Source organism: Urocampus carinirostris, chromosome 12, assembly GCF_059441175.1.
Source record: "Urocampus carinirostris isolate Australia breed hairy pipefish chromosome 12, RoL_Ucar_1.0, whole genome shotgun sequence".
Taxonomy (NCBI): domain Eukaryota; kingdom Metazoa; phylum Chordata; class Actinopteri; order Syngnathiformes; family Syngnathidae; genus Urocampus; species Urocampus carinirostris.
Genome location: NC_142360.1, coordinates 6843175 through 6866900, shown reverse-complemented (window position 1 = coordinate 6866900; position 23726 = coordinate 6843175). Strand labels below are relative to the sequence as shown.

The following is a 23726-nucleotide window of genomic DNA, read 5'->3' as shown; positions in this document are numbered from 1 at the left end:
TGTTAGCATTTTTTTTCCTCTGGTGTGAGAATAACATCTGTATTTTATTTGCTAAAAATTAGCATATGAGTCCTCCTTTGTGCTATAAATAAGCATTTTCTTCTTTTGCACAGAAATTATTATAATTTTCTCGTCTAATACTAAATACTAAAAGTTAGCATCTTAGTCCTCCTTTGCAAAGAAAAAAAGCATTGTCCTCCTCTACGCAGAAAATTAGCCTAAACATTTTCACGTTAGAAAGTTAGCATTGTTTTTTTCCTCTACTGTGATAAAAACGTCTGTTTTTTTCTGCGCTAAAAGTTAGCATTGTAGTCCTCCTTTGTGCTATAAATCAGCATTTTTTACAGAAAATTAGCATCACAATTATGAGATGAAAAAGGTAGTTTTGTCGTCTGTTATTTTCATCAGTTTTTTCTTCTAAAAGTTAGCATCTGAGTCCTCCTTTGTGCTGAAGATTAGCAATGTCTTCTTCCACGCAGAAAATTAGCATCAAAATTATTATTATTTTCTCGTCAAATATGTGTTTTTTCTTCGCTAAAAGTTGTCATCTTAGTCCTCCTTTCCAAAGAAAATTTGCATTGTCTTCTTCTACGCAGAAAATTAGCATAAACCTTTTCACGTTAGAAAGTTAGCATTGTTTTTTCCTCTCTGATAAAAATGTCTGTTTTTTTTCTGCGCTAAAAGTTAGCATTGTAGTCCTCCTCTGTGCTATAAATCAGCATTTTGTTCTTTTTTTTTTATTTTACAGAAAATTAGCATAACAATTTTGAGGTTAGAAAGTAAGTTTTCTCAGCTAATACTCTCGTCTGTTTTTTCTTCTAAAAGTTAGCATCTTAGTCCTCCTTGACGCTAAAAATTAAAAGTCTTCTACACTAAAAATTGGCGTCAACATCTTCAGGTTAGAGGATTCACATTGTATTTTTCTCTGCTCTAATAATCACATCTGTATTTTCTTCGCTAAAAGTTAGCATCCTAGTCCCCCTTTAAGCTGAAACTTAGCATTGTGCTCTTTTGCACAGAAAGTGAGTGTCGAAATTATGAGGTTAGAGAGTTAGCATCAATTTTTATTCCTGTCTGATAATCACGTCTGTTCTTCCTTTGCTAAAAGTTAGCATCTTAGTCCTCCTTTACGCTGAAAATTAGCATTGTCTTCTTCGACGCAGAAAATTAGCATAACATTTTCAGGTTAAAAACAATTTTTTGGGGGAAGTTTGATAATCACATTAGTTTCTTCTAGGCTAAAAGTTAATATTTTAGTCCCTTTTTACGCTAAAAATCAATATTGTCTTCTTCTACACTACAAATTAGCGTCAACATCATCAGGTTAGAGAATTCACATTGTATTTTTCGCTGCTCTGATAATCACATCAGTTTGTCTACGCTAAAAGTTAGCATTGGTTTCCTCTGTGCTTTGCGTCGAATTCTTCAAGATCTTGAGTTAGCTTCATCATCTTCTTCTGGTCTTTTTTCTGGATCCTTTTTTTTCAACTGCTGAAAATAAGGCAACAGTCTGATTGGGCTTATTAGAAAGCGGGCTCATTTTGTTCTTTTACTTGAAACAGAATCCAGGGGAACGCTAATAGCCTCATTGTTTCTGGCTGACAATAATGACTTGGTAATAGCGGCGCTGTTGCGATCGGCTACCTGAGTCGGATTTTGGAGGGTCTCGGGAATAATTGGAGTGGGAAATGTGAGCCGCGTGGGGCAAAAAAGATACGAGTTACGCACACCTGAGCGCACTTGTAGACCCTATAAATTCATCAGTTGCCGTTTTCACAACACAAAAAAATGAAAGGCATGGAATAATTGGAGGCCCAAAACTCCTTTATAATTATATTATAATGATTATAATATAAACATATAAATGGTCATGAAAACAACAAAACCATTTAAAAATCCAAGAAATAAATAAAACAATATTAAACCAAAAGAAAATTGGTTAATAAATAAAAGCAAAAAATGTGCATAAAGATAAAGAGAAAATCTACAATCGAACGATAAATTACTCCATTAAAAGATAAATGTAAAAAATGGTAATAAAACCAACAAAATAAAGATTTTTAAAAACACAAAAAATACATACAAATAGTAAAAAACAGTATTAGAATAATATACAAATCAAAAAAGTGTCACGACCAGAACGGAATCAGGACCCAAATGCGTAACGTTAACCACAAGTTTATTGATAGGAAGAGGAAGGGCAGCGCCCGCGATCCAGCACTCGCTGGACGCGGGAAGCAAGCCGCTCACAAAATCGGATCGTGTTCCGAATACGGAAGTGGATCTTCCAGAGCGGGCGGTGTCGAGGACGGAAAAAACATATAGATAGCAGTAACAGGAGAGCAAAAACGTGGTCGGAATCAAAAACGGGTAGTAAGCCGGGACGGAGAGAAAAAGTGGTAGGGGTCAAAATACAGGTCATAGCCGGAGACAAACGGGGAGGTCAGGAACGGACCAGTGGAAAAACAAGTGCAAAAAGCGGGACCGACGGGACTCAGAGTCAAAGTGCTTGCCTTGTAGAGGCTCGCTGACGGACTGACAACCGGCGAGTGAAAGGACTGGGCTTAGAAAAGGACAGGGAACCAATCAGGTAGCCTGCAGCGGCTGGCGCCAAACGAGCGGGCACAGGTGATCCTAATCAGTCATCATGACAAAAAGAACTGTTAAAAATAAAATAAGAATAAAATTGGGAGGTTAAATAGTTATAAATAAATGCTGATAAATCAGAATTTAGATGTAAAGAAATCATAAAAACAACGAATTATAAATACAAAATTTAAAAGCATTAAAAAAAAAATCCAATTTGTATTTGTGTTCACAATTTATAAACAAAACAATTCCAAATATATATATATATATATATATATATATATATATATATATATATATATATATATGGAATTGTTTTGTTTATAAATTGTGAACAATAAATCAATAAATACAAATCAAAATGTGAAAAATTATGAATTTTAAAATAAATCCGAAAAACATTCTAAATCTTAAAATGATTCAAAATGGAAACAAAAATAATAATTCAGAAGGGAAATACAAATAAATAGTACAAGCGTTAAAATGAAATAAAATATAAAAACAAATAAAAACATTTAAAAATCAATATTTGTATTTAAGTTTACACACTACGGCCCCTAGTGGACTGGAGGGGGATGGCTTCCTTCTCTTGTACATCAGTTTGCTTCCTCAGACCACCTGAGTAGTTTGCAGGTAAATTCTGTAAATATATCATGGGTCATTGTGATTTTCTAGGGAATTTGATTTTCTAACAAATGATTAGCCTACTTTAACCTCTAATAATAACAACCTGGTAATAACACACTGTAGTAATAACATTGTAACAACACTGTGATAAAATGTTATTTTAGGAATTCATAATAAACTGGTAGCCCTTCACACTGATCAGTAAATTGGAAGTAGCTCTTCGCTTCAAAAGGTAGGCGACTCCTGCACAAGATCTTTTGATCTCTACCTAAAATGAAGAAGTCTTTCCAAAGTGAACCCACATGTTTTCTTAACCTCCTCCTTTTCACTCCGTTTGAGTACATGATCCTCGCCACCATCATTGCCAACTGCATCGTCCTGGCTCTGGAGCAACACTTACCCGAAGAGGACAAAACGCCCATGTCCAAAAGACTGGTGAGACTAGAAAAATTAAACTCTTAAAGTGTGTATTATATAGCGACTCCTAGTGGTGTGAAAACAATTTATTCATCTAAATACAACACTATTGATTGAAATAATAAGCAAAATCATGTGTAGGTTTAGAATTTCTTATACAACACAACATTAAAAAAATGATTTGGCGGGCATTTTGCTACTACGGAAGCCTGGATAACCATTTTGCAAAGGTAGCTTATCCCAGTGGTGCTTTTGGCCACTTACTAAACACAGCTGAAATCTGTATGTAATAGTCGATGAGTCCTGGCATTCTGTGATTCAGGCAACTCCTACTTTTTTTTCCCACTGTTTTTTTTCCTGGCGACTCATGTTAACCATCTAGCTAAAGGCTATAGTGCAACACTAGTAGCTGTTTCTGCTCTATCCTTTAGTGTTATTCAACTTCCACTGATGAATGTTGCTGAGTTCTATGATTCAGGCAACTTTTATATTTCTTTCACACTGTTTCTTTCTCCAGCCACTCATGTTAACCATTTAGCGAAAAGCTATAGTGCAACACTAGACACTATTGATAGCTGCTCCTGCTTCAAACTTCCAGTGTCACTTACCTTTCACAGTTGAATGTCGCAGAGTTCTGTTATACAGGTATATTTTACATTAATTTCCCACTGTTTCTTTCTCTAGCCACTCATGTTAACACTTTAGCCCAAAGCTATAGTTCAACACTAGCCACTATTTATAGCTGCTTCTTCTTTACCCTATAGTGTTGTTCACCTTCCACAGCTGAATGTTGCTGAGTTTTGTGACTCAGGCATCTACATTTCTTTCCCACTGTTTCTTTCTCTAGCCACTCATGGTAACCATTTAACTCGAGGCCATCGCTTGACACTAGCCACTATTGTGAATGCTAGCTGGTTGACACTAGCCACTATTGTGAATGCTAGCTGGTCCTGTTTCGTCTTTCAGTTTCACTCCCTTTCCACAGCTGAATGTCACTAAAATCTGTGATTCCGGCATCGTTTATTTGTTCCCACTGTTTCCTTCTCTCATGTTAGCTAACTGGCTGCAGGCACTGGCTCACAGCTACCTGCTATTGGTATTTTTATGCTAATGTTATTTTTAGCTGCACTGTGTTCGTTTTTTGGTGTCACTCCCCTTCCACAGCTGAATGACGCTGAGTTCCTTGATTCAGGGTCCCAAAGCTTGACATATGGCATTTTTAGGAGTTTCTCGCGCAAGCCGTTAAAGTTAGCTGTTACACCAACTCCAGCTAGTGTCTCTTTTAGGCAGTCCGGGTATACCCAGCTCGCCCAGTCTTTTGTTGTCACTGGAAGAGATTAACAGCAGGTCTCATATCCTTTCACTTGCTTGAAATTCATCCTTCGTGATGCAAGAAAATCTGGAAGTAGGCTTCCAAATTTTTTTGATAAGTTATGTCCTTCGGGCTCCCGTAGTGTGTCTTCTTCAAATTGCCATGCTTCAACTCTGTTCAAAGCTACAATGATTTAAAGTTACGTACTGTCACTTGAACATCCTCTCACTTTCTTTATCTCAATAGGAAAAGACTGAGCCCTACTTCATTGGGATGTTCTGTTTGGAAGCGGGAATCAAGATCATCGCCCTGGGCTTCGTTTTCCATAAAGGATCTTACCTCAGGAACGGCTGGAACGTCATGGATTTTATTGTGGTCCTCAGCGGGTGAGTCGATGCCGCCAGGAGTTTCATTGTAACCGATTTCTCAGTTTTATTCTGTGTGGAATAATGAAGAAATACCAATATGAATTGCAATTTTTTTACAGAAATCCAAGTATAATAGTTATATTCAAGGTTAATTTCAAAATGAATTTATTAATGTTTACCAAAACATTCAAAGTTAAAATATTAGTAAAATATTCATGTCTTTTGTAATGATAAATTGTAATAGGTGGGTTCATGGTTGGATTCCTTAACCACATGGGTTGTAGGGGCACCATTTCCTGTGGTGTGTCTTGGGCAAGTTCAGCCTGGTGGTGGGTATCCCTCTCTAGGACGACAAATGTTTCAAACCGGGGACCTTTCACGTGTGAGGCAAATGTGCTAACCACTGCACTAAAAAAATGGTGGTTAAGAGATCCAACCAACTTGTAATAATAGCACATAAGTCTCTCTCTCTCTCTCTCTCTCTCTCTCTCTCTCTCTGTCTCTCTCATATATATATACATACACACACACACACACACATATATATATATATATATATATATATATATATATATATATATAATATATATAAACACGGTGGAGCAGTGTTTAGCGCTTGTGCGGCACAGTTCTGAGGTCATGGGATTGAACCTCCTGTGTGGAGTTTGGATGTTCTCCCCGTGCTTGCGTGGGACCATTGGACCAGCCAATTAACCTGACATGCATGTTTTTGGGATGTGGGAGGAAACCGGAGTGCCCGGAGGAAACCCACGCAAGCACAAGAACAACATGCAAACTACACACAGGAAGTTCGAGCTCATGACCTCAGAACTGTGCCACACACGCGCTAATCACTGCGCCACCGTGCTGCCCCTTATATATATATATATATATGTATATATATATATATATATATATATATATATATATATATATATATATATATATATATATTCTTATTATAGGGTTACGTGTATGCGTGTTGTTATGGCTATTGATTATGTAAGTTGACTTAAAACTAAATAAACAAGGATACACAATAAAACAGATAAAATGATCTGCTTCTGCCACACCAGATTGTTTTGCCAATTGTGAGTATAATGTTTTAGTAGAAATTGAAAAAATTTGCAAACACTAACTTCGTAGTTTCCTTCTGAATCATATAAAAATCATTGAAATGAAAAAAATTATTGTAAAATAAGTAAAGTTTAGCCCTAAATGAAACATTTGAATGGGCAGAAATAATAAATAATAGCGTTAAAATATGTTTAGATTCTGAGCTAAAGTGGGCATTGCTGGATTAAAAAAAAACAATACAACAAGAAATAAAATTAAAATGAAATAAAAATTCTAAAAAATATGAAAAAAAATAATACTTAAGTTGACAAAAAATTATCTCCGTGTCATGACCCGAACGGAATCAGGACACAAAAGTGTAGCGTTAACCACAACTTTATTGATAGAAAGAGGAAGGGCAGCGATGTTTAAATGTAGATTTTTTTGGGGGGGAGAGTAAAAATAGATGGCGCTATAATATCTGGTGCTTTTTAATGTCAAAAGGTTGGCATTTCTGTGTTAGCATAGGCAACGGGCTTCTAAAATATAGTGCCCTGGCTGCAAATGACCCTCGTGTTACAGTTTGGGCACCACGGAGTGGGTGGTATCCTACACCAGAGCTGTGACAACACAAATCATAAATAAAACAATCCGAATAAAGCGCAATGTCAATCTGACGGCGTTCTTAGAGAATTCTCTATGAATACGCCGTCTTCTATTATTGATGAGTCCAATTGAGGCTCTGCTCAAGGATGCTCTGCTCACTGCGGGAGAGAGGAAGGATGCCAGGTCGGATGGGGGAAAGGAAAGGGGGAGGCTCACTATAATCTCACTGATCAATTGCTGGAGGAGAAGGTGCTGTCGGTCCGGAATTAGAAGCTTAATTAAAACACGGTGAGACGAGCAGCTGTTAATGGATTTTTCCGAGGGCGCGAACGGGGAACGGAGTAAGAACAGAGCAGCACTTCCGGCTTTTGTCTTTTTGCGGTACTTCTTTGTCAAGGAATCAATGTAATATTGGGTCGAAAAACCAATGCAGAAAAAGGGCCCTGCTTGGGCCATGTTCCATCCAAAACAACAGAAAAAACTGACACTCAAGCTTGATTCACAAATGCGGGAGGTGTGGTATCGGGCCTTTAACATGTTTTTAACACTGTTTTCGTATTGCTACCCTCCCAGTATTTTATTGACAACGTTTTTGATCACATTTACATGTTCAACACACATCACAGGTCATACCTTACAGGTGGAAAGCATTTATTTTCATATCTTGGCAAACATTGTTTAAACTGCTTTTTTAAGTCATTGACTTTATTTAATTTTGTACTTTTAAAGGTTATACATTGTACTGTTAACTTATTTACACTGTTTTTCAGTTTTTACGTTGTCAATGTTAGAGTTTTAAGTGCAATATCCTGGCTATGTACAGTTTTTACTGTAGATACTCTTGACTTAATTCTAAAACAGTCATGCAGAAGAAATATTTCATTTCCAGAAAACGTGTTTCTTTTCAGAAAGGTTCTTGACTTTATTTATTTTCATACTGTTAAAGGTTTTATATTGTACTGTTAACTTATTTACATTTGACTTCCTTTCCATAACTTGGTGCAATGGAAGATTTTTTTGTCAGAACCCAGATGTGTAACGTTTTCATGCAAGCCTTATTTTACGGGAATGGGGCAGTCATGCGCGTGAACACAAACGCCAGTGATTTGGCGATCGCTGGGCGGAAGAAGTGAGACAAAGTCAGACGCAGGGAAACGGGAAGCCAGAGGCAGACAAGATCAAAACCAGACAGGACAGACGGGATTGATACCAGATACAGGATACACGAGCAGATAACGGACAGGACGGAACAGATGAGATTGATAATACGGGATACACGAGCAAGATACTGGACAGGACGGGACAGACGGGATTGATACCGGATACTGGAGACTGGAGCAAGATACCAGACAAGGCAGGACAGACGGAATCAATACCGGATACACGAGCAAGATACCGGACAGGACGGGACAGACGGGATTGATACCGGATACTGGAGACTGGAGCAAGATACCAGACAAGGCAGGACAGACGGAATCAATGCCGGATACCGGAGACTGGAGAAAGATACCAGACAGGACGAGACAGGAGGGATCGATACTGGATACTGGAGCAAGATACCGGACAGGACGAGTCAGACGAGATCCATACTGTATACTGGAGACAGGAGCAAGATACCAGACAGGACGAGACAGGCGGTTACCGGATACACAAGCAGGATACCGGGCAGAGTCAAAATACACGTCTTGCAAGTGCAGAGGTTTGTTGATGAACTGTCCAGGAGTGAAGGAGAGCACTGAGATTAAATAGGAGGGAAGACAATCAGGCAACGAGCAGCAGCTGGCTCCAAACGGGCGGGCCCAAGTGAGGGCAATGGGCAACCATGACATTTTTCAGTCGTCATGTTGACTGTCACAGTTTTTAGTGCAATATGCAAGATCTCGGTTGTGTATAGTTCTTGTTTCAGATGTAATTACTTTATATTGGAGGTGAACACATTACATTTTCTTTCTCTATCTTTCTTCATATTGTATATTTTCTTGCCAATTGGGGTGCAACCTTAATCTGGTTGTAGAAATACAATAGTAATAAAGATGATTCTGATTCTGGTTATAAAAGGCAAAACAGAGTTCCCTCGAATTCCCCGGTAATTTGTTCCATAACCATCCATATTAAGTGAATTTCCACCAAATACTACCCATAAATACAATAGTTAGATAGCTTTATATGTTGGAACTACACAACAACCATAAAAGTTGAAGCTTTATTTTAGCTCCTTTTATATTTAGCTTAAACAAGAAGGCAACATATTCAGAATGTCTCCTGTCCACAATACGGTTTTCTCTTTATTATCACAGTTAAAGTAAGAACCAGGAATGGAGCTCACTTTTGGAGCAAACAAGCATGGTACTTTATTGATTTTCGTTAGTGACATGAATAAAATCAAGCTTTATTCAATGTCATAAGTTCATTACAAAAACGTCTATTTGCGTTACGACATTGTTCGTCCTTTCCCCCTAATCAGATTGCTTAAAAACAGCTTGCACACGAGGTTATTTGGTTGTTATGAATATTCAAAAAATCATTAAGATTGCTCTAATCAGTGCCCAGGAAACAAAAGGCAGTTCTGGGATTGGTTTGATTGTAAAGTGCTTGTAAAGTCACTGTTGTGTCAAGTGAAGCATGACAAAAGTTGGTCCGACACCCTCTGGATGGAAATCGGACATGCCGGCTGGACATGAAAGAAGACTTTGTTGACTTAGCTTAAGTATGTTGGAAGGAGATTGTATTAGTGGTCCTGAAACAGCCTGTCAACGGACTCATTGTCTCTCTGAAAAGAAGACGTCCCCCCCCCCCACAAACACTCTCTCGCTTCTCGAATATAGCTGCTATAACGCCTGACACCCCCTGTGAGCTGTTCCCTAACATCATTTTTATATTTTTCTCCAAGGTGGGCGGTAAGCTCTGCTCCAAACAGCAAGGTCGGGGATCTCTTTCTTTCACATCAAATCCCCCGTTTGGATTGATAATGGTCATATTGCTAAATTTCAAGTTCAAGACATCTATAGATTTTAAACTTGCAAGGAGAACAGGAGAGCGAGCCTTCAGATAAGAAATTCGAGCTTGTTCTGAAGGCCCCTCATTTGAGCCCTTTCTTTTTATTAAATCTCCTAGGTTACAGAAGTTCAGTCCTCAAGAGTGTGGAGATCAAAGAATAGCAACATAAATGGCATAGTGGCATGACGAAACAGTTCATAATGGTTGGAGGTGTCCAATAATTAAACACAGAATTTTTTTTTTATACATACTAAAATCTACCTCATAATGCCATAATTTGCCATAAATTCGTACTAATCCAGTCAAACCGAGAAATGCCAAGTTAATGTCGATGCTATGTCTCAGCCAAGACCGAAAAACAAAACAGTGTGTTACTATGTGTGTGTTCCAGGTAGTGTAAAGCTGCCAAGCTAACAGAAGGTGTTGCTGGCTCAAATTCACATAGTAGTGCTCCATTTGGCACACGGATGATAATTTTAACAGTCACTGCGTATTCAGTCATCGACTGATACAGATTGATTCGCTATTCCCCACAAAAATAAAGCAAATCTTTCCGTGTACAGAAGTTTTTCGGGGTTAATGGGGACCTGTACAACCCGCAAAAAGTGAAAAGTTAAAGAGAGAGAGAGAGAGAGGGAGGGGGGGGGGCAAGAATAACATAGAGGGAGAGAAAGAGAAAGAGAGAGAGAATGAGGGGAGAATGAGAGAGAGAGAAGAAATAGACAAATAGACAAAGGAACATAGACAGCACCCACTTGCGAAGAAATAGAGAGAGTACGGGAGAGAGAAAAAGATAAAAAATAGAGAGACAGGAAGAGAGAAGAAGAAAGAGAGAGAAAGAGAGACAAAAAGAGAGAGAAAACTTGAGAAATTGAAAAAAGAAGAGTGAAGAAAAAATGGAGAAGCAGTGAATCAGGGGAAGGAAAAAGAAGAAATGGAGAGACAGAGAGGGAAAGAAAGAAAGAGTGAAGGAAAAAATAGAGCGGGTGTGAGCGAGAAGTAATAGATATATATGTATGTTCTCCCCGTGCTTGCGTGGGTTTCCTCCGGGCACTCCGGTTTCCTCCCACGTTCCAAAAACATGCATTTCAGGTGAATTGGCCGGTCCAAATTGTCCCTAGGTGTGAATGAGCGAATGCATTGTCTGTCCCTGTGTGCCCTGCGATTGGCTGGCAACCAGTTCAGGGTGTCCCCTGCCCACTGCCCGGAGATGGCTGGGATGGGCTCCAGCCCCCCCGCGACCCTAATGAGGATAAGCGGTACGGCTGATGAGATGAGAGATGAGATATATATATATATATATATATATATATATATATAGGGGGAGAAGGGAAAGGCAAAAATAGAGAAAGGGAGATAAGGAGAGGTGTGAGAGGAAGAAGAGAGAGAGAGGAAGAAAGCGCGCACGCGAGAGAGAGGGAGAGACACAATGTTTAAGCAACATTACGGAAGGAGCGATGCACAAACTTTTTTCCCGAAAAGCTGAAAGATCGTTGAGATCTCCAGTCAAGGGGTGCTGGACAATCAGCGTGAATCTTGGCTGTCCCAAATGTTCCTCGGTGGCCCGAGAAGTTTTTTTGTTTGATCTTTTTTTAAATTATTTTTTTTCCTGCAAAGAAGCGATAACTGAATCTTTGTATTTTACACTCTGAATTTGACTTAAACACGCAATAGGCGTGTCCCCCCGCCAACTCTTGTCGTTGTAATAGGGGGGATGGTGACCTAGCAAGACGGCGGAGGTGCCAATTAGCATGTAAGCTCACGCCTTGACATGTTTTCAGCATTTTCTCTGGCTCTCCACATGGATCTCTTTTTCACTTTTCGTCAGGGTCTCTGGTGATATCATTATATATTTGTTGCAGATCATCTACCATAAAAATAGATCTAAAGAAGCTGATGCCTAGAAGTTTCCTGTAGCATCGCATCTAAATAGCGTGGATTCTCTTTTCCAGTTTTGCTGGGAGAGTCCATGTCTCGCAAGCATAGAGGAAGATGGAAGTCTGATCTTTGAATTCTCTGCTATGATCTTGTCCCTTGAGATGGGTTTAAGTTTGGCAAGTCTGCCTGCAGTGTGAGCCGGCCAGGATTTCTGTTTCTGACCCTTCTTCTGATATGACAGCTACTAAGATATTTAAATTTGGTGACAGGTTTTAGCTCTCTGTGGTTGATGGTAATGTTTCTGATGATACATTGGGGATTGTTGGTCATCAGTTCTGTTTTTGTCTTTGGTGATTTCCATCCTTTACTGTCTTGATGCTTTGTTCAGGCGATTGACCAGAACTCTAAGTTCCTTTTTTCCGGCAATATCATTAGCAAAATGGAGGTTAGTAAAATTGTGTTCCCCAATACTGACTATACCTTTATTTGGACATAATCCTCTCCAGGAAGATGTTGAATAAAGTTGGAGAGAGAATGCAGCCTTGTCTCACACCGACTATGTTTTGAAGCCACCATTGATAAGCACCGCACTGTTGGCATTGGCATACAGTTGTTCAATAGTCTGAGCTGGTCCTGGCCCATATTGTACTTTCACATGGTGGCCCATAAAGCGGCTTGCCATGCTCTGTGGTGCTCCTTCCCTCCTTGAAATCTTCCTGTTCTTCGGGTAGGATGTTTCCAGCCTGTGGTTTCAGCCTGTTCAGTAGGACCTTTAGCCTCATTTAACTTGCATGGCTGGTGAGACTGATGGTTCTGTAGTTGGAGCATCTTTGAAGGTTTCCTTTCTTTGGTAGCATAATTACTAGCGATTTTGTCTACTTAGATGGCCACTGTCCTGTTTGCCTCATCTTTCTTTGTTAATATGTCTATATTTTGCTTACCACCATTTCGTATGAGTTCTGATGGGATGTTGTCGATTCCTGAGACTTTCCGTTCTTCAGTGAATTCATTGCTGCCTTCACCTTTTCTCCGAGGACAGGGAAGTTGTCATCTTTCTCTGTTAATATGTCTATATTTTGCTTACCACCATTTCGTATGAGTTCTGATGGGATGTTGTCGATTCCCGAGACTTTCCGTTCTTCAGTGAATTCATTGCTGCCTTCACCTTTTCTCCGAGGACAGGGAAGTTGTCACTTTCTCTCGGGCCATAATTCATTAGGACCTCAGTGTCTCCCTGTCTCGGGTGGTTGTTGAGTTGGGAGCAGGATTCTGTCAATCAGTTGCAGATTTATTTTTCTTCAGTTAGATTATTCCCACATACACATATGTACACATATGATTCTAGCTTTCATTTCTAATGGAAATAGTTTATTACCGTAAAGCTTTGCTAAATCTTAAAACAAGGTCCCGAAACATGAAGACCACCAAAATGTCCTTTAAAGGACAAATGGTCCCCACAATGGCAGTCACAATTCTAAGAAATCTCCTCAGTGGGTCTTTAATTTGAATACAATAATCCATTGTGGGCAGGGTTTTGTTCCTAAAAAGGTCTTGCAAATGTCAAAGTACGTGAAGTACAAACCTTTATTTATTGAGTTATTTACTTTAGTCTACATAAAAACCAACTAACGAACACAATTTTCATACTCTGTCAGGACCAGAACGGAGACAGGACCCACTTGCGTTCCGTTTCTCTCAGTTTTATTGGGAGAAAGGAAAGGGTTGCACCCACGATCTCGTGATCGCTGGGCGCGGGAAGCCGGTCGCTCTGAAGGCGGAAGTCGGACTTCCGTGGCGAGCGATGGCGGTGTCAGGAACAGAAAACTGGTCAGTAGCTGGGGTAGGAGAGCAAAAACGTGGTCGGGGTCGGAAACGAGTCGTAAGCCAGGAGAGGAGAGTAGACGTGGTCAGGATCAAAAACAGGTCGAAGCCGGGGAACAGACGGGAGGAAAAACAGGTGGGAGTCAGGGTTGAAAAAGGCTTGCCTAGTGTAAACTGAGGTTTGCAGACAGACTGATAACAGGTGACAGAAAGGGTTTAAAAAGGGACAGGGAGCCAATCAGAGTCCGAGGCAGCTGGCGCCAAAGGAGCGGGCACAGATGCATCAGATCGGTGATCATGACACGCTGAAGCATTTGTTTAACAAATAAAAGTACTGTACTGTCAAATTGTATTTTTTAAATCTTGCAGCTTTATTGCATCACTGTAATTCTTAAGGATACAATCCAATTAACAAAACTTCAATTATATTTTCTCGCCATCAAGTGGACGACAAAAATGTGAAACAAAAATTCCAAACAACAAATAGTAGTTGTCACGGTCGCCTTGGTGACCAGTCTGCCCCGCCCTCTGGGCAACAGCTGAAAGCAGTTCCACTAATTGTGGGTCTGTATTTAAGGCTGCATTGTGGGCTCTGCCGGTGCGGGTTCATTACTCATTATTCACAATCCCGGTCTGTTATGCCTTGTCCTGTTTTAGTCTGTTATGCCTTGTCCTGTTGAGTTCGTGCCGGAGGAACTCTGTATTGTTCTGTTTTGCCTCGGAGTATTGGGCGACTTTTATTTTATTAAATAAAACCTATGGATCGTCAACGCATTTGAGTTCTCCCTTCATGCCTCCTGCCTCCGTTCTGGTCCGGTCACCTTCCACGCCACCACGTCTCGTGACAGAATGAACCCGCCAACAAATAGAACTCAGCGAACGATCCCAGCGCGACTTGGGGAGAGCTGGAGAGCGCAGTTCGGCAGGCGCCTACTGAGTTGGCCTTCCCTGCCCGTTCGAACCACGGCCCCGCCCGTCGTGGCCCTTGCTGTGCCTCGAATGGGGTCCCAGGAAGAATTGACGCCTGCCTGCCCGACTCCCGTGCCGATTGCCTGCTATTCCCTCTCCCCTGCGTGCAAGTCCGACTCCGACTCCGCTGCCCGTCGGGCCGACTCCGACTCCGCTGCCCGTCGGGCCGACTCCGACTCTGATGCCTGCCTGCCCGACTCCCGTGCCGACTGCCTGCTATTCAGTCTCCCCTGCGTGCCGGTCCGACTCCGCTGCCTGCAAGTCCGACTCCGCTGCCTGCGTGCCAGTCCGACTCCGCTGCCTGCTTGCCAGTCCGACTCCGCTGCCTGCGTGCCAGTCCGACTCCGCTGCCTGCGTGCCAGTCCGACTCCGCTGCCTGCGTGCCAGTCCGACTCCGCTGCCTGCGTGCCAGTCCGACTCCGCTGCCTGCGTGCCAGTCCGACTCCGCTGCCTGCGTGCCAGTCCGACTCAGCTGCCTGCGTGCCAGTCCGACTCCGCTGCTCCTGTTTTGCCGGTTCTGATTTTGACTCTCTCATGTCTTGTCTGTTTTGATTTTGACCCTCTCATGTTTGCCTGTTTTGATTTTGACCCTCTCATGTTTGCCTGTTCTGATTTTGCCTGTCCTGTTTACCTGCCCTGATTTTGCCTGTCCTGTTCTCGTCTGTTCTGCCTGTCTGTTATCCCCTGGCCAGTTTGCCCACCAGACCCCCTCCCTGCCGAGCGCCGATTCCGATCCGCCCGACGCAGATGGCGCCTGCCTCTCCCCGTTCCTGCGTGTTCGGAGGAGGGAGCGGGGTTGCCCCAATCGCGAGCGTCAACATTCCGGGGCGTGAGGTTGTAATTTTTTCTTTTTTGGGACCTCGGGAGCTGTCCCTTAAGAGGGGGGCTCTGTCACGGTCGCCTTGGTGACCAGTCTGCCCCGCCCTCTGGGCAACAGCTGAAAGCAGTTCCACTAATTGTGGGTCTGTATTTAAGGCTGCATTGTGGGCTCTGCCGGTGCGGGTTCATTACTCATTATTCACAATCCCGGTCTGTTATGCCTTGTCCTGTTTTAGTCTGTTATGCCTTGTCCTGTTGAGTTCGTGCCGGAGGAACTCTGTATTGTTCTGTTTTGCCTCGGAGTATTGGGCGACTTTTATTTTATTAAATAAAACCTATGGATCGTCAACGCATTTGAGTTCTCCCTTCATGCCTCCTGCCTCCGTTCTGGTCCGGTCACCTTCCACGCCACCACGTCTCGTGACAGTAGTACTGTTCTTTATAAACATTTCTTTTTACAAATAACTTCTTTACTGTCACATTATTGTTATAAAAACATTCTTGCTAATATATTGCGCTATTGATTGGTTATGAAATGTCTTTGGTTGACCGACTTGGACACTTGTGCGGATAAAGCAGCTTTCTGTTGGGAACATAATTTAGGCAGAAATTCAATTTGGCCCAAAAAAGGTAATTATTATATTGGTGTGACAATATATTTTCATTTTTTTTGACAGTTTTGTTTAATGGGTCGTATTAAAAAACAATTAATGATGAATTCTGACCGTTTCCAACATATCCACTTTAATTCATGATAATTTGTCGATTTACATGATATGGATGTTATGGAAAACGGCTTTGGCCTTCGTTTATCTCATGGGTCTGGAACCTATGGCTTGCAAACCAGATATGGCTCTTTTCATAGGTAGATATGGTCTCTGAGATAAAACGCTATTAGAGCAAATTTCCTCCATTGCGTTCCAATTCTGACAAGCTCATAGCCAAAACAACGCTAATAAGAGAAGCTGTTCCGTCCAGTGTATCAAGGGCAGTCTCAACTATAGTTTACAGTCAGACGTTACAACAACAGACCTTGTTTCAGGCTATACGTCGCTAAGGAATCCTTTATATGGAAGCTCACTAAATAATGTATGTTCACTTTAAGACTCTTTATGATAAAAAAAAAAAAAACCCACAGAAGAAACTGGAAACACTCCAAAACGCCAGCCAAGCACACAGAGTAACTTAATTGGGTGAGCAGTAGGGGTGGCGGGATCTCTGCACAAAGCACGCTCCCCCCTCTCTCATAAGCACGCCCACTGCGCTGAATGGAAATACATCCATGAACTTTTCGTTTGCAGTTTTTTGGTGACATTTTGACAAAAGAACTCTACTTGCGACTTGTTTTGAAACCATTATCTACAAAAAATTGTTAGAATGAGCCTCAACAATCATAAGTAACTGTGAGAGTGAGACAAGTTTAAAGTGGTATATTTGGTGATATGTGACACAAGCTTTGGCGTTCTTCTTCTTATTATTTATATCATTACTATTGCATTAATTTAATCAACTCATCTTACGCCTCACAGTGGAATAAAATGTGCTGAAAAATGAGCTTTTGTCTAGAGAGCGGGTTTGGCAGTTGTCAAAATTCCAACCGTGTTGGCGACAGAAAGCATGTTCCACTGCCTTTTGGGCCCAGCCACAGTCGGTCCAGGGCGTTTTGTTGACATGATGTCTTTTAAAGAAACTTGAAATTGAAAAAGTTGTGTGCGGAAGGAATATATATTCATCAAGCTGTTTTACATATGTATAAGATTAGACCGCAACATTATTGACGCAAAGGCAGACACAGGCAGAAATGGGATGGGACAACTCTTTAGCCTATCAGAATGCAGAACACAAAGCACGATAAAATGCCCGCATAGTCGCAAAACTGCAAATAATAAAACGTGATACACTGAGGGATTAGTGCACACACACAAAAATCATCACGGGGATCAATTGAAGACATAGGCGGCCTACAACAGGGACGCATATGTCCCCCAATGCTGTTGCCGTGGTGACAGAGGACCCGCCCCAGGTCAGTCTGTCACGGACTTCCCTCTCGGCTACTGTGCACAGTTAATATCTGGCGAGTCCTGCATTGCTGGTCAGTGATTGATAGCTTAGTGAGTTTGTTGTGATCTAGAAATCGATCCGCAGATTGAGATGGCCGTGACCAGGATGTCTATCAGATAGTCGTCCCCGGTTGACCTCGCTTCTCCATGCCGCCATATAGAGACATTAAGGGCACTTTCAATATTTATATACAATTGACCCCCGAGATAAGACATCTATTTGTTGAGATGTGGGGAATGTACCAGGAAGTTGTCGTATGGCGGGGGATAAAAACCTATCCGAATTAGCTATTGTGTGCCGAACCCCTTCTACCCCCAGGAAAAAACCTTAAAATGGTATATACGTATTAGAGACCAACAAAATAGTATATAGCATTTGTCTCCAACGTGGTGACTGCAAAGGTCAGCCGAGGTGCTAACGGACTTACCTGAAAATAGCTCATCAGTGCTGGGTCATTGTAATTTTCTATTAGAATAAGTCCCTACATGATTTTTGATTGATTGACATTACATCCAACATTTTATCTGTTAATAATATAGTTATAACATAGTAATAACATGATATGTTGTTATTTTATGAATGCATTTCAGACTGGGTGCCCTTTGCGCTAATTTGTGATAAAAAAGTAGCTTTCAACTTGAAAAAGGTTGGAGACCCCTGTTATAAAGTCAGAAGTATACTAAATTTAATACATTTTTATATGATTAAGTCAAGTCAAGTCATGTTTATTTGTGACGCCCTTAATTACAAGTCTCAAAGGGCTACATGGACCACAGATTATTGCTAACTACAGACCATTATTACACCATCCCCTGATCTAAATCCTACATGAGGGCAAGGAAAAACTCAAAAACCTCAACATGAGGAAAATGAAGAAACCTTGAGAATCCCCCTTCCAGGATGACCAGGCTGCAAAGGATATTGCAAATATAAACAATACACAGATATTGTCAACATAAATTTTGGTTATTCAGATGCTATATAATCAAAGTGTGTTTTAAGAATAGATTCAAACAATTCCACTGAGGTTGCTAATGGAATTTCAGAGGGAAGAGCATTCCACAGCACCGGGGCTGAATGGAGAACGCTCTCAAACCTGCGGATCTCTTCTTGGCTCTTGGGATCACTAGTAGACCAGCATTTTCAGAGCAAAGGCTTACTCGAGTATAACGCGCACACCTGATTTTTGGATAAAAATCTGTGTAACATTTTGTTTAACTTTTTCTCAAACTAAGCATTGTCAGTGACAAACTTTGTTGAATATGTGCCACCATGATTAAAATAATTCATTGACAACGTAAACTAAAATGTACAATGTATTATATTTTCTGTGCCCTATATACTGTGGGATAAGGTTGATAAGATTGGAAATGCATACAGTATCTATAGGTGTGTGTTACTGCACAAGATTTTACAGTTTACTTATACTTAAATTTGAGCAATGATTGATCAACTCATAATCATCACCGAGCCAAATTGCAAAGCATTGTAGGCAATGGGATCTGAATCCGGGTTATGGCAGGGAGGGTGCACACACTTCACTACTAGACCACCAATCCTACAGATGACATAAGAAAAGGCTTTAGAACTATCAAACTATTTTTAGACATGGTGTCAGAAACACTGATTTGCACTCTTTTAGGTTTAATAGTCTCTCCCTTTCTTCAGGCCTGAATGCGTGACACAAATTTGCTATCTTAACTCAGTAGGTAGAGCGCTTGTCTTGGGACGATTCCCGGCTCCTCCGTGTTATATGTCAAAGTGTCCTTGGGCAAGACTGAATCCCTAATGCCCCCAATGAGCAGGTAGGCGGCTTGCATGGCTGACTCTGTATTGGTGAGTCAGGGTGTGTGTGAAGCACATTGTAAAGCGCTTTGGGAGGTCTTCATTGACCTGAAAAGCGTTATATAAATGCAGACCATGTACCATTTATCTCTGCCCCCACTCTCAGCAGTACCATTCATTATGTATTATTATGAATGACTTAAAAAGGTGAGAAATAAAGCCAAATTAACACTTAAACGTAAAGACTGAAAATCAAAGGAAACAAAAATTTAAATATTTATAAATCTACAAAGAAAAAGATGAAATGCAAAACAATTTAACTTTTTTTTATACTCAACAACTTCAAAGTCAACAGCACAGAATCCATGAAAAAATGCATTTTGGAGCAATACAGGGAAAAAATCAGCATCTCGAAAGGAACCGGCTCTCGATTGGTAGGTAGCCAGCTCCAACTTCCAAGAGCTGGCTCACATAGCCCTTTCGTTCACATTCACCAATCGCCATTTCTTTCGTCGCTTTAGTAAACACTATACAGTATTCGTAATCCAACATTATAGAGCTCTTGTTGGTGATTGGAATGACTGGAGAGCTGTTATGAACGGATAGTGGTATGCTTAGACACATTCTAGGGGATGGGCATGGCACCTGTATGATGTGGCATGGGTAAACCAGTGAAAGCTGTCGGGCCCTGTTGTTGAACAGAAGAGTGTGTTGCGTCATCCTGACCCGAGTGACATGGTCACTTTCATCTGAACGGACGAAAGCATGACCGACTTTGGTGCCGAGGTGCTTAACTTGTTTGGGTGTTTGGGCATTTGGGTTGGCCATGGTCAATTTTTTGTGTTTTTTGCTACTTCTTCCTTTTTTTTCTTTTTTTCTTTTCTTTGTTTTTGTATACTTGTTTTTCTTGCTGGCGGTCATCCCTTTTGATGGATATCACCAAGGTAGATAGATAGACGGATAGATATTCGTAATCGCTATCCAACTATAATGCAGTCGCTATTATGAATGATGACGTGTTTCGCAAAGAGGTGACGTAAACAACTCTGAGAGTGGAAAACCGCTTTAATTAGAGTAACGTTACTGATAAAAAAACGCAGTTACGTAACAGTGTTATTTATAACAACGGCAGTGACATATTTCAATATTACAGTAACACAGGCATAAATAGCACAGTGTCGCTTAGTACGACAGCTTCACCGTTCGTAGCTTGGAATCTGGCAGCAGACATGTAAATAAGCAGAGGGAGAGGAAACACGTTCGGCCTGGCACCAGTGACTTTTGGCTGGCGTTTTTGTGTCCTCCCCGATTTCTTCACCAGCAGGCTGTTCTTTTATTTTCTGTCCGGCTCGATAAAAACTAACACCATCTTTGAAATGATCACAATAAAATTGAAATGCAGCCCGCTGGTGGTCTCCACCCGCCAAACAGCCGCCAGTGTGTATGTTCCGCCACCGTGTTACATTTTTGGACAGCCAAAACGGCATCTGTAACTGATAATTATGGACGGATCGCGATAACTAACGTGACAGCTGCTGCCACGCAGTTTTGCGGTTCTCAACCGGTGGGTCAGGACCCAAAAATGTCTCGCCGACCTGTTTTCAGAGGGTCCTGGGCCTGTGCTTTGGCAAAATAATGCCAGAAATAATTTTTTCTTTTTAAATTACACAGTAGATTACATAAACGCCATTTTCCATTTCTTCTTTCTGTTCTGTCAATTGGCACATATGAAAAGGACCACATCTCATTTTTGGGTGATTTTGTTGGTTTTATTTCCCTTTTATGTCTGTAATAATGGGCCCCAAGAACGTTAGTAAAAAAGGGAAGTAAACTTGGAAAACAGAGCCAACAACGATTGAGGCGAATGAGGACACTACAGACCCTTCCCTACTTACAAACATTCGAGTTACGAAAAACGGTAAATGCGAACATTTCTTGTAGGATGTCGAAAAATATTGCTGTAAGTTAGATTTTGTATTGTGTGCACCTTTTTCCGAGTACAGGACATTACTGTAGTGCTTCTTTCTGCCGCTACTGGTGTGTGGTTTTTAACAATACAAGATGGGTTTTTTTGGACACTCGTTACTATATTATACCCACTATACTACATCAACAACATATTCAATATATAAATCAGCAAAATAGCTCGCAGAACAAGATTGTTTTTGCAGTGTAAGAAGCAGTTCTCATTGAATTTTTAACTTGTGAAATTCCTTTTACTGGGTGCGTATTTCCAGATAACAGACAAGAGGTCGATGCTATCCTCCCGATTTAACTAAGATGGGGGTTAAAAGACCAAAATAACTCCTCACCTCCATCATCATTATCTTCACCACAAATACAGAAGTGAAATCATCCTCACAAGTTTCTTGCCTCCAATTTTGGACTTTTCCCCTGCGTGCTCATTTCTTTCCAGGGCTCTTGATGGGCATTTTCCAGTTGCCCTTTTCTCTCTCTGTAACGTGTTTGGTCTCGCTTCCCATTATTTGTTTGTCGTGTCACTCGCCACTCTCACGTGCCGTCTCTCTTCTCTCCCGTCTTTCGTCGTATCATTAGCCCGTCCTAGCTGCTCTTTAGTTGTTATGGCGACAGAGAAGGGTTCTAAAAATGTCACCCTCGTTTAGTCCAGTCAGTCAGGGGATGGATTGGTGTATCTGACGTCCTCTATTTTATATATATATATATATATATATATATATATATATATAAAATCGTAATCCCTTGTAGGTTGAAAAATATTTCGCAATCCATTATCCCCATCACATTTTGCTTTTTTTTTGTTGGCCCTGGTCGCTCTTTTTTTGCCGTTCTGTTCCCCCAGAAAGCGAACTGGACTTGTGCGGCTGAGATCCAATATCCCTGAACGCATTTTTCTGCGAGCAGGGACTCCAACAACACAGTTTTGTGGGGCCTGGCGGGTCTTTTTTTCTGTTATTGCACTAGTGCAGCGGCGATCTATTATTCCCAATCAATACTGCTGCGAGCAGGGGCAAGCGGAGGGCATTTTTTTGGAAGACGGGTCATTGTGGGCTACCTAAAAATAACTGCACTGTTTTGGCTGTGTTTCATTATCCCAGCTTGAGTAGTGCTGCGAGTGGGGGCCGAGAGAGCAGATTTCACGCATTTAGGCCCTTTGTTACGTTTGTTCTGCTTAAAATGAACAGCACTCTTGCAACCGGGATCCTGAATAAAGTATCTATCAATCTATCTATCTATCTAGTCGACTATTGCCAAAGACATTAAATTGGTTTCTTCAGTTGCAGCTCTTTTTTACATACTTACCGCCTAAAACAAACAGCATCAATGCGGCCAGAATCTATTATCGACCATTGCTGCCGAGAGGGGCCGGCAGAGCATATATTATCTTCAGAGTTTTGCATATTTGCATATCCCTTTGCAAAATTAATATTTGCGCCATTTGTTCCTTTTTTTCCTCTGATGTTCCCTTTTTTATTAGCATTCTGGCTGCAGCTGGAGCTCACATGAATAAATCTGTGGACCTGAGAACTCTGAGGGCAGTGCGGGTGCTACGGCCACTCAAACTTGTTTCCGGCATTCCCAGTGAGTAGCAGGAGTGCCAAAATCAAATAAAAATCAATTTGGTAAATATAGGAGGTGATTATAATAGCTTTCCTGGTGTTAATTTAGGTTTTTTTCCCCAGACAAAAAAACAACTCTTGCCTCTTGTTTAGGTCTGCAGATAGTCCTGAAGTCCATCATGAAGGCAATGGTTCCCCTGCTCCAGATCGGCCTGCTGCTCTTTTTTGCCATCCTCATGTTTGCCATCATCGGTTTGGAGTTTTACAGCGGCAAACTTCACCACACCTGCTCGCCGCAGCCCGGGATACTCGGTGATTTGCAATATATATAATATATATATATATATATATATACACCGTAAATTCTGGACTAGAGAGCGCACCTGATTATATGCCGCACCCACCACATTTTAAGAGGAAAACCATTTTGTACTTACACAAGCCGCACCTGTATATAAGCCGCATGCGCCCACATTAAAAAATGTAACACAAACACAAAATTAACCCAAGCCCGACTTTGAGTCCCGCGATTGAAATTAAATGTCCTTTATTAAAGTACAGAGTCCAAAAATCACAGCCGGCAAAATGAACAGAAAATGATACCGGTACTTAAGGTTTGATGCAGAACTGCAGAGTCCAGGTCCCGTTGAAAGTAATCCAAGGAAAAAAGTGTATATTTCCAAAGGTAAGGGTGGGAAAAACATATATCCACTATTGTCCGCCGCGTCCACAAACAGGTCTGTCTGTTCCTCACCTTTACCGCTCCCCACTTCCCGTCACCCCGCGTTTGTTCCGCCCCTCCTTTTTCATTCGCCCGTGAAAAACATATCAGAATAAGTGACTGAAATAAATACAAATAAATACATTACAAAACAATACAGT

General features: G+C 41.1%; 1 protein-coding gene across 1 annotated transcript in view; it reads left to right on the top strand.

Annotated features, from left to right (window-relative positions):
- Positions 1 to 23726, top strand: part of cacna1ea (calcium voltage-gated channel subunit alpha1 Ea) — a 153081-nt gene that overhangs the window by 59314 nt on the left and 70041 nt on the right. The window contains exons 5-8 of the mRNA XM_088348895.1: positions 3546 to 3651; positions 5192 to 5331; positions 22763 to 22866; positions 22998 to 23156. Of these exons, the coding sequence (XP_088205021.1) occupies positions 3546 to 3651; positions 5192 to 5331; positions 22763 to 22866; positions 22998 to 23156 (509 nt within the window). The remainder of the gene's footprint in view (positions 1 to 3545; positions 3652 to 5191; positions 5332 to 22762; positions 22867 to 22997; positions 23157 to 23726) is intronic.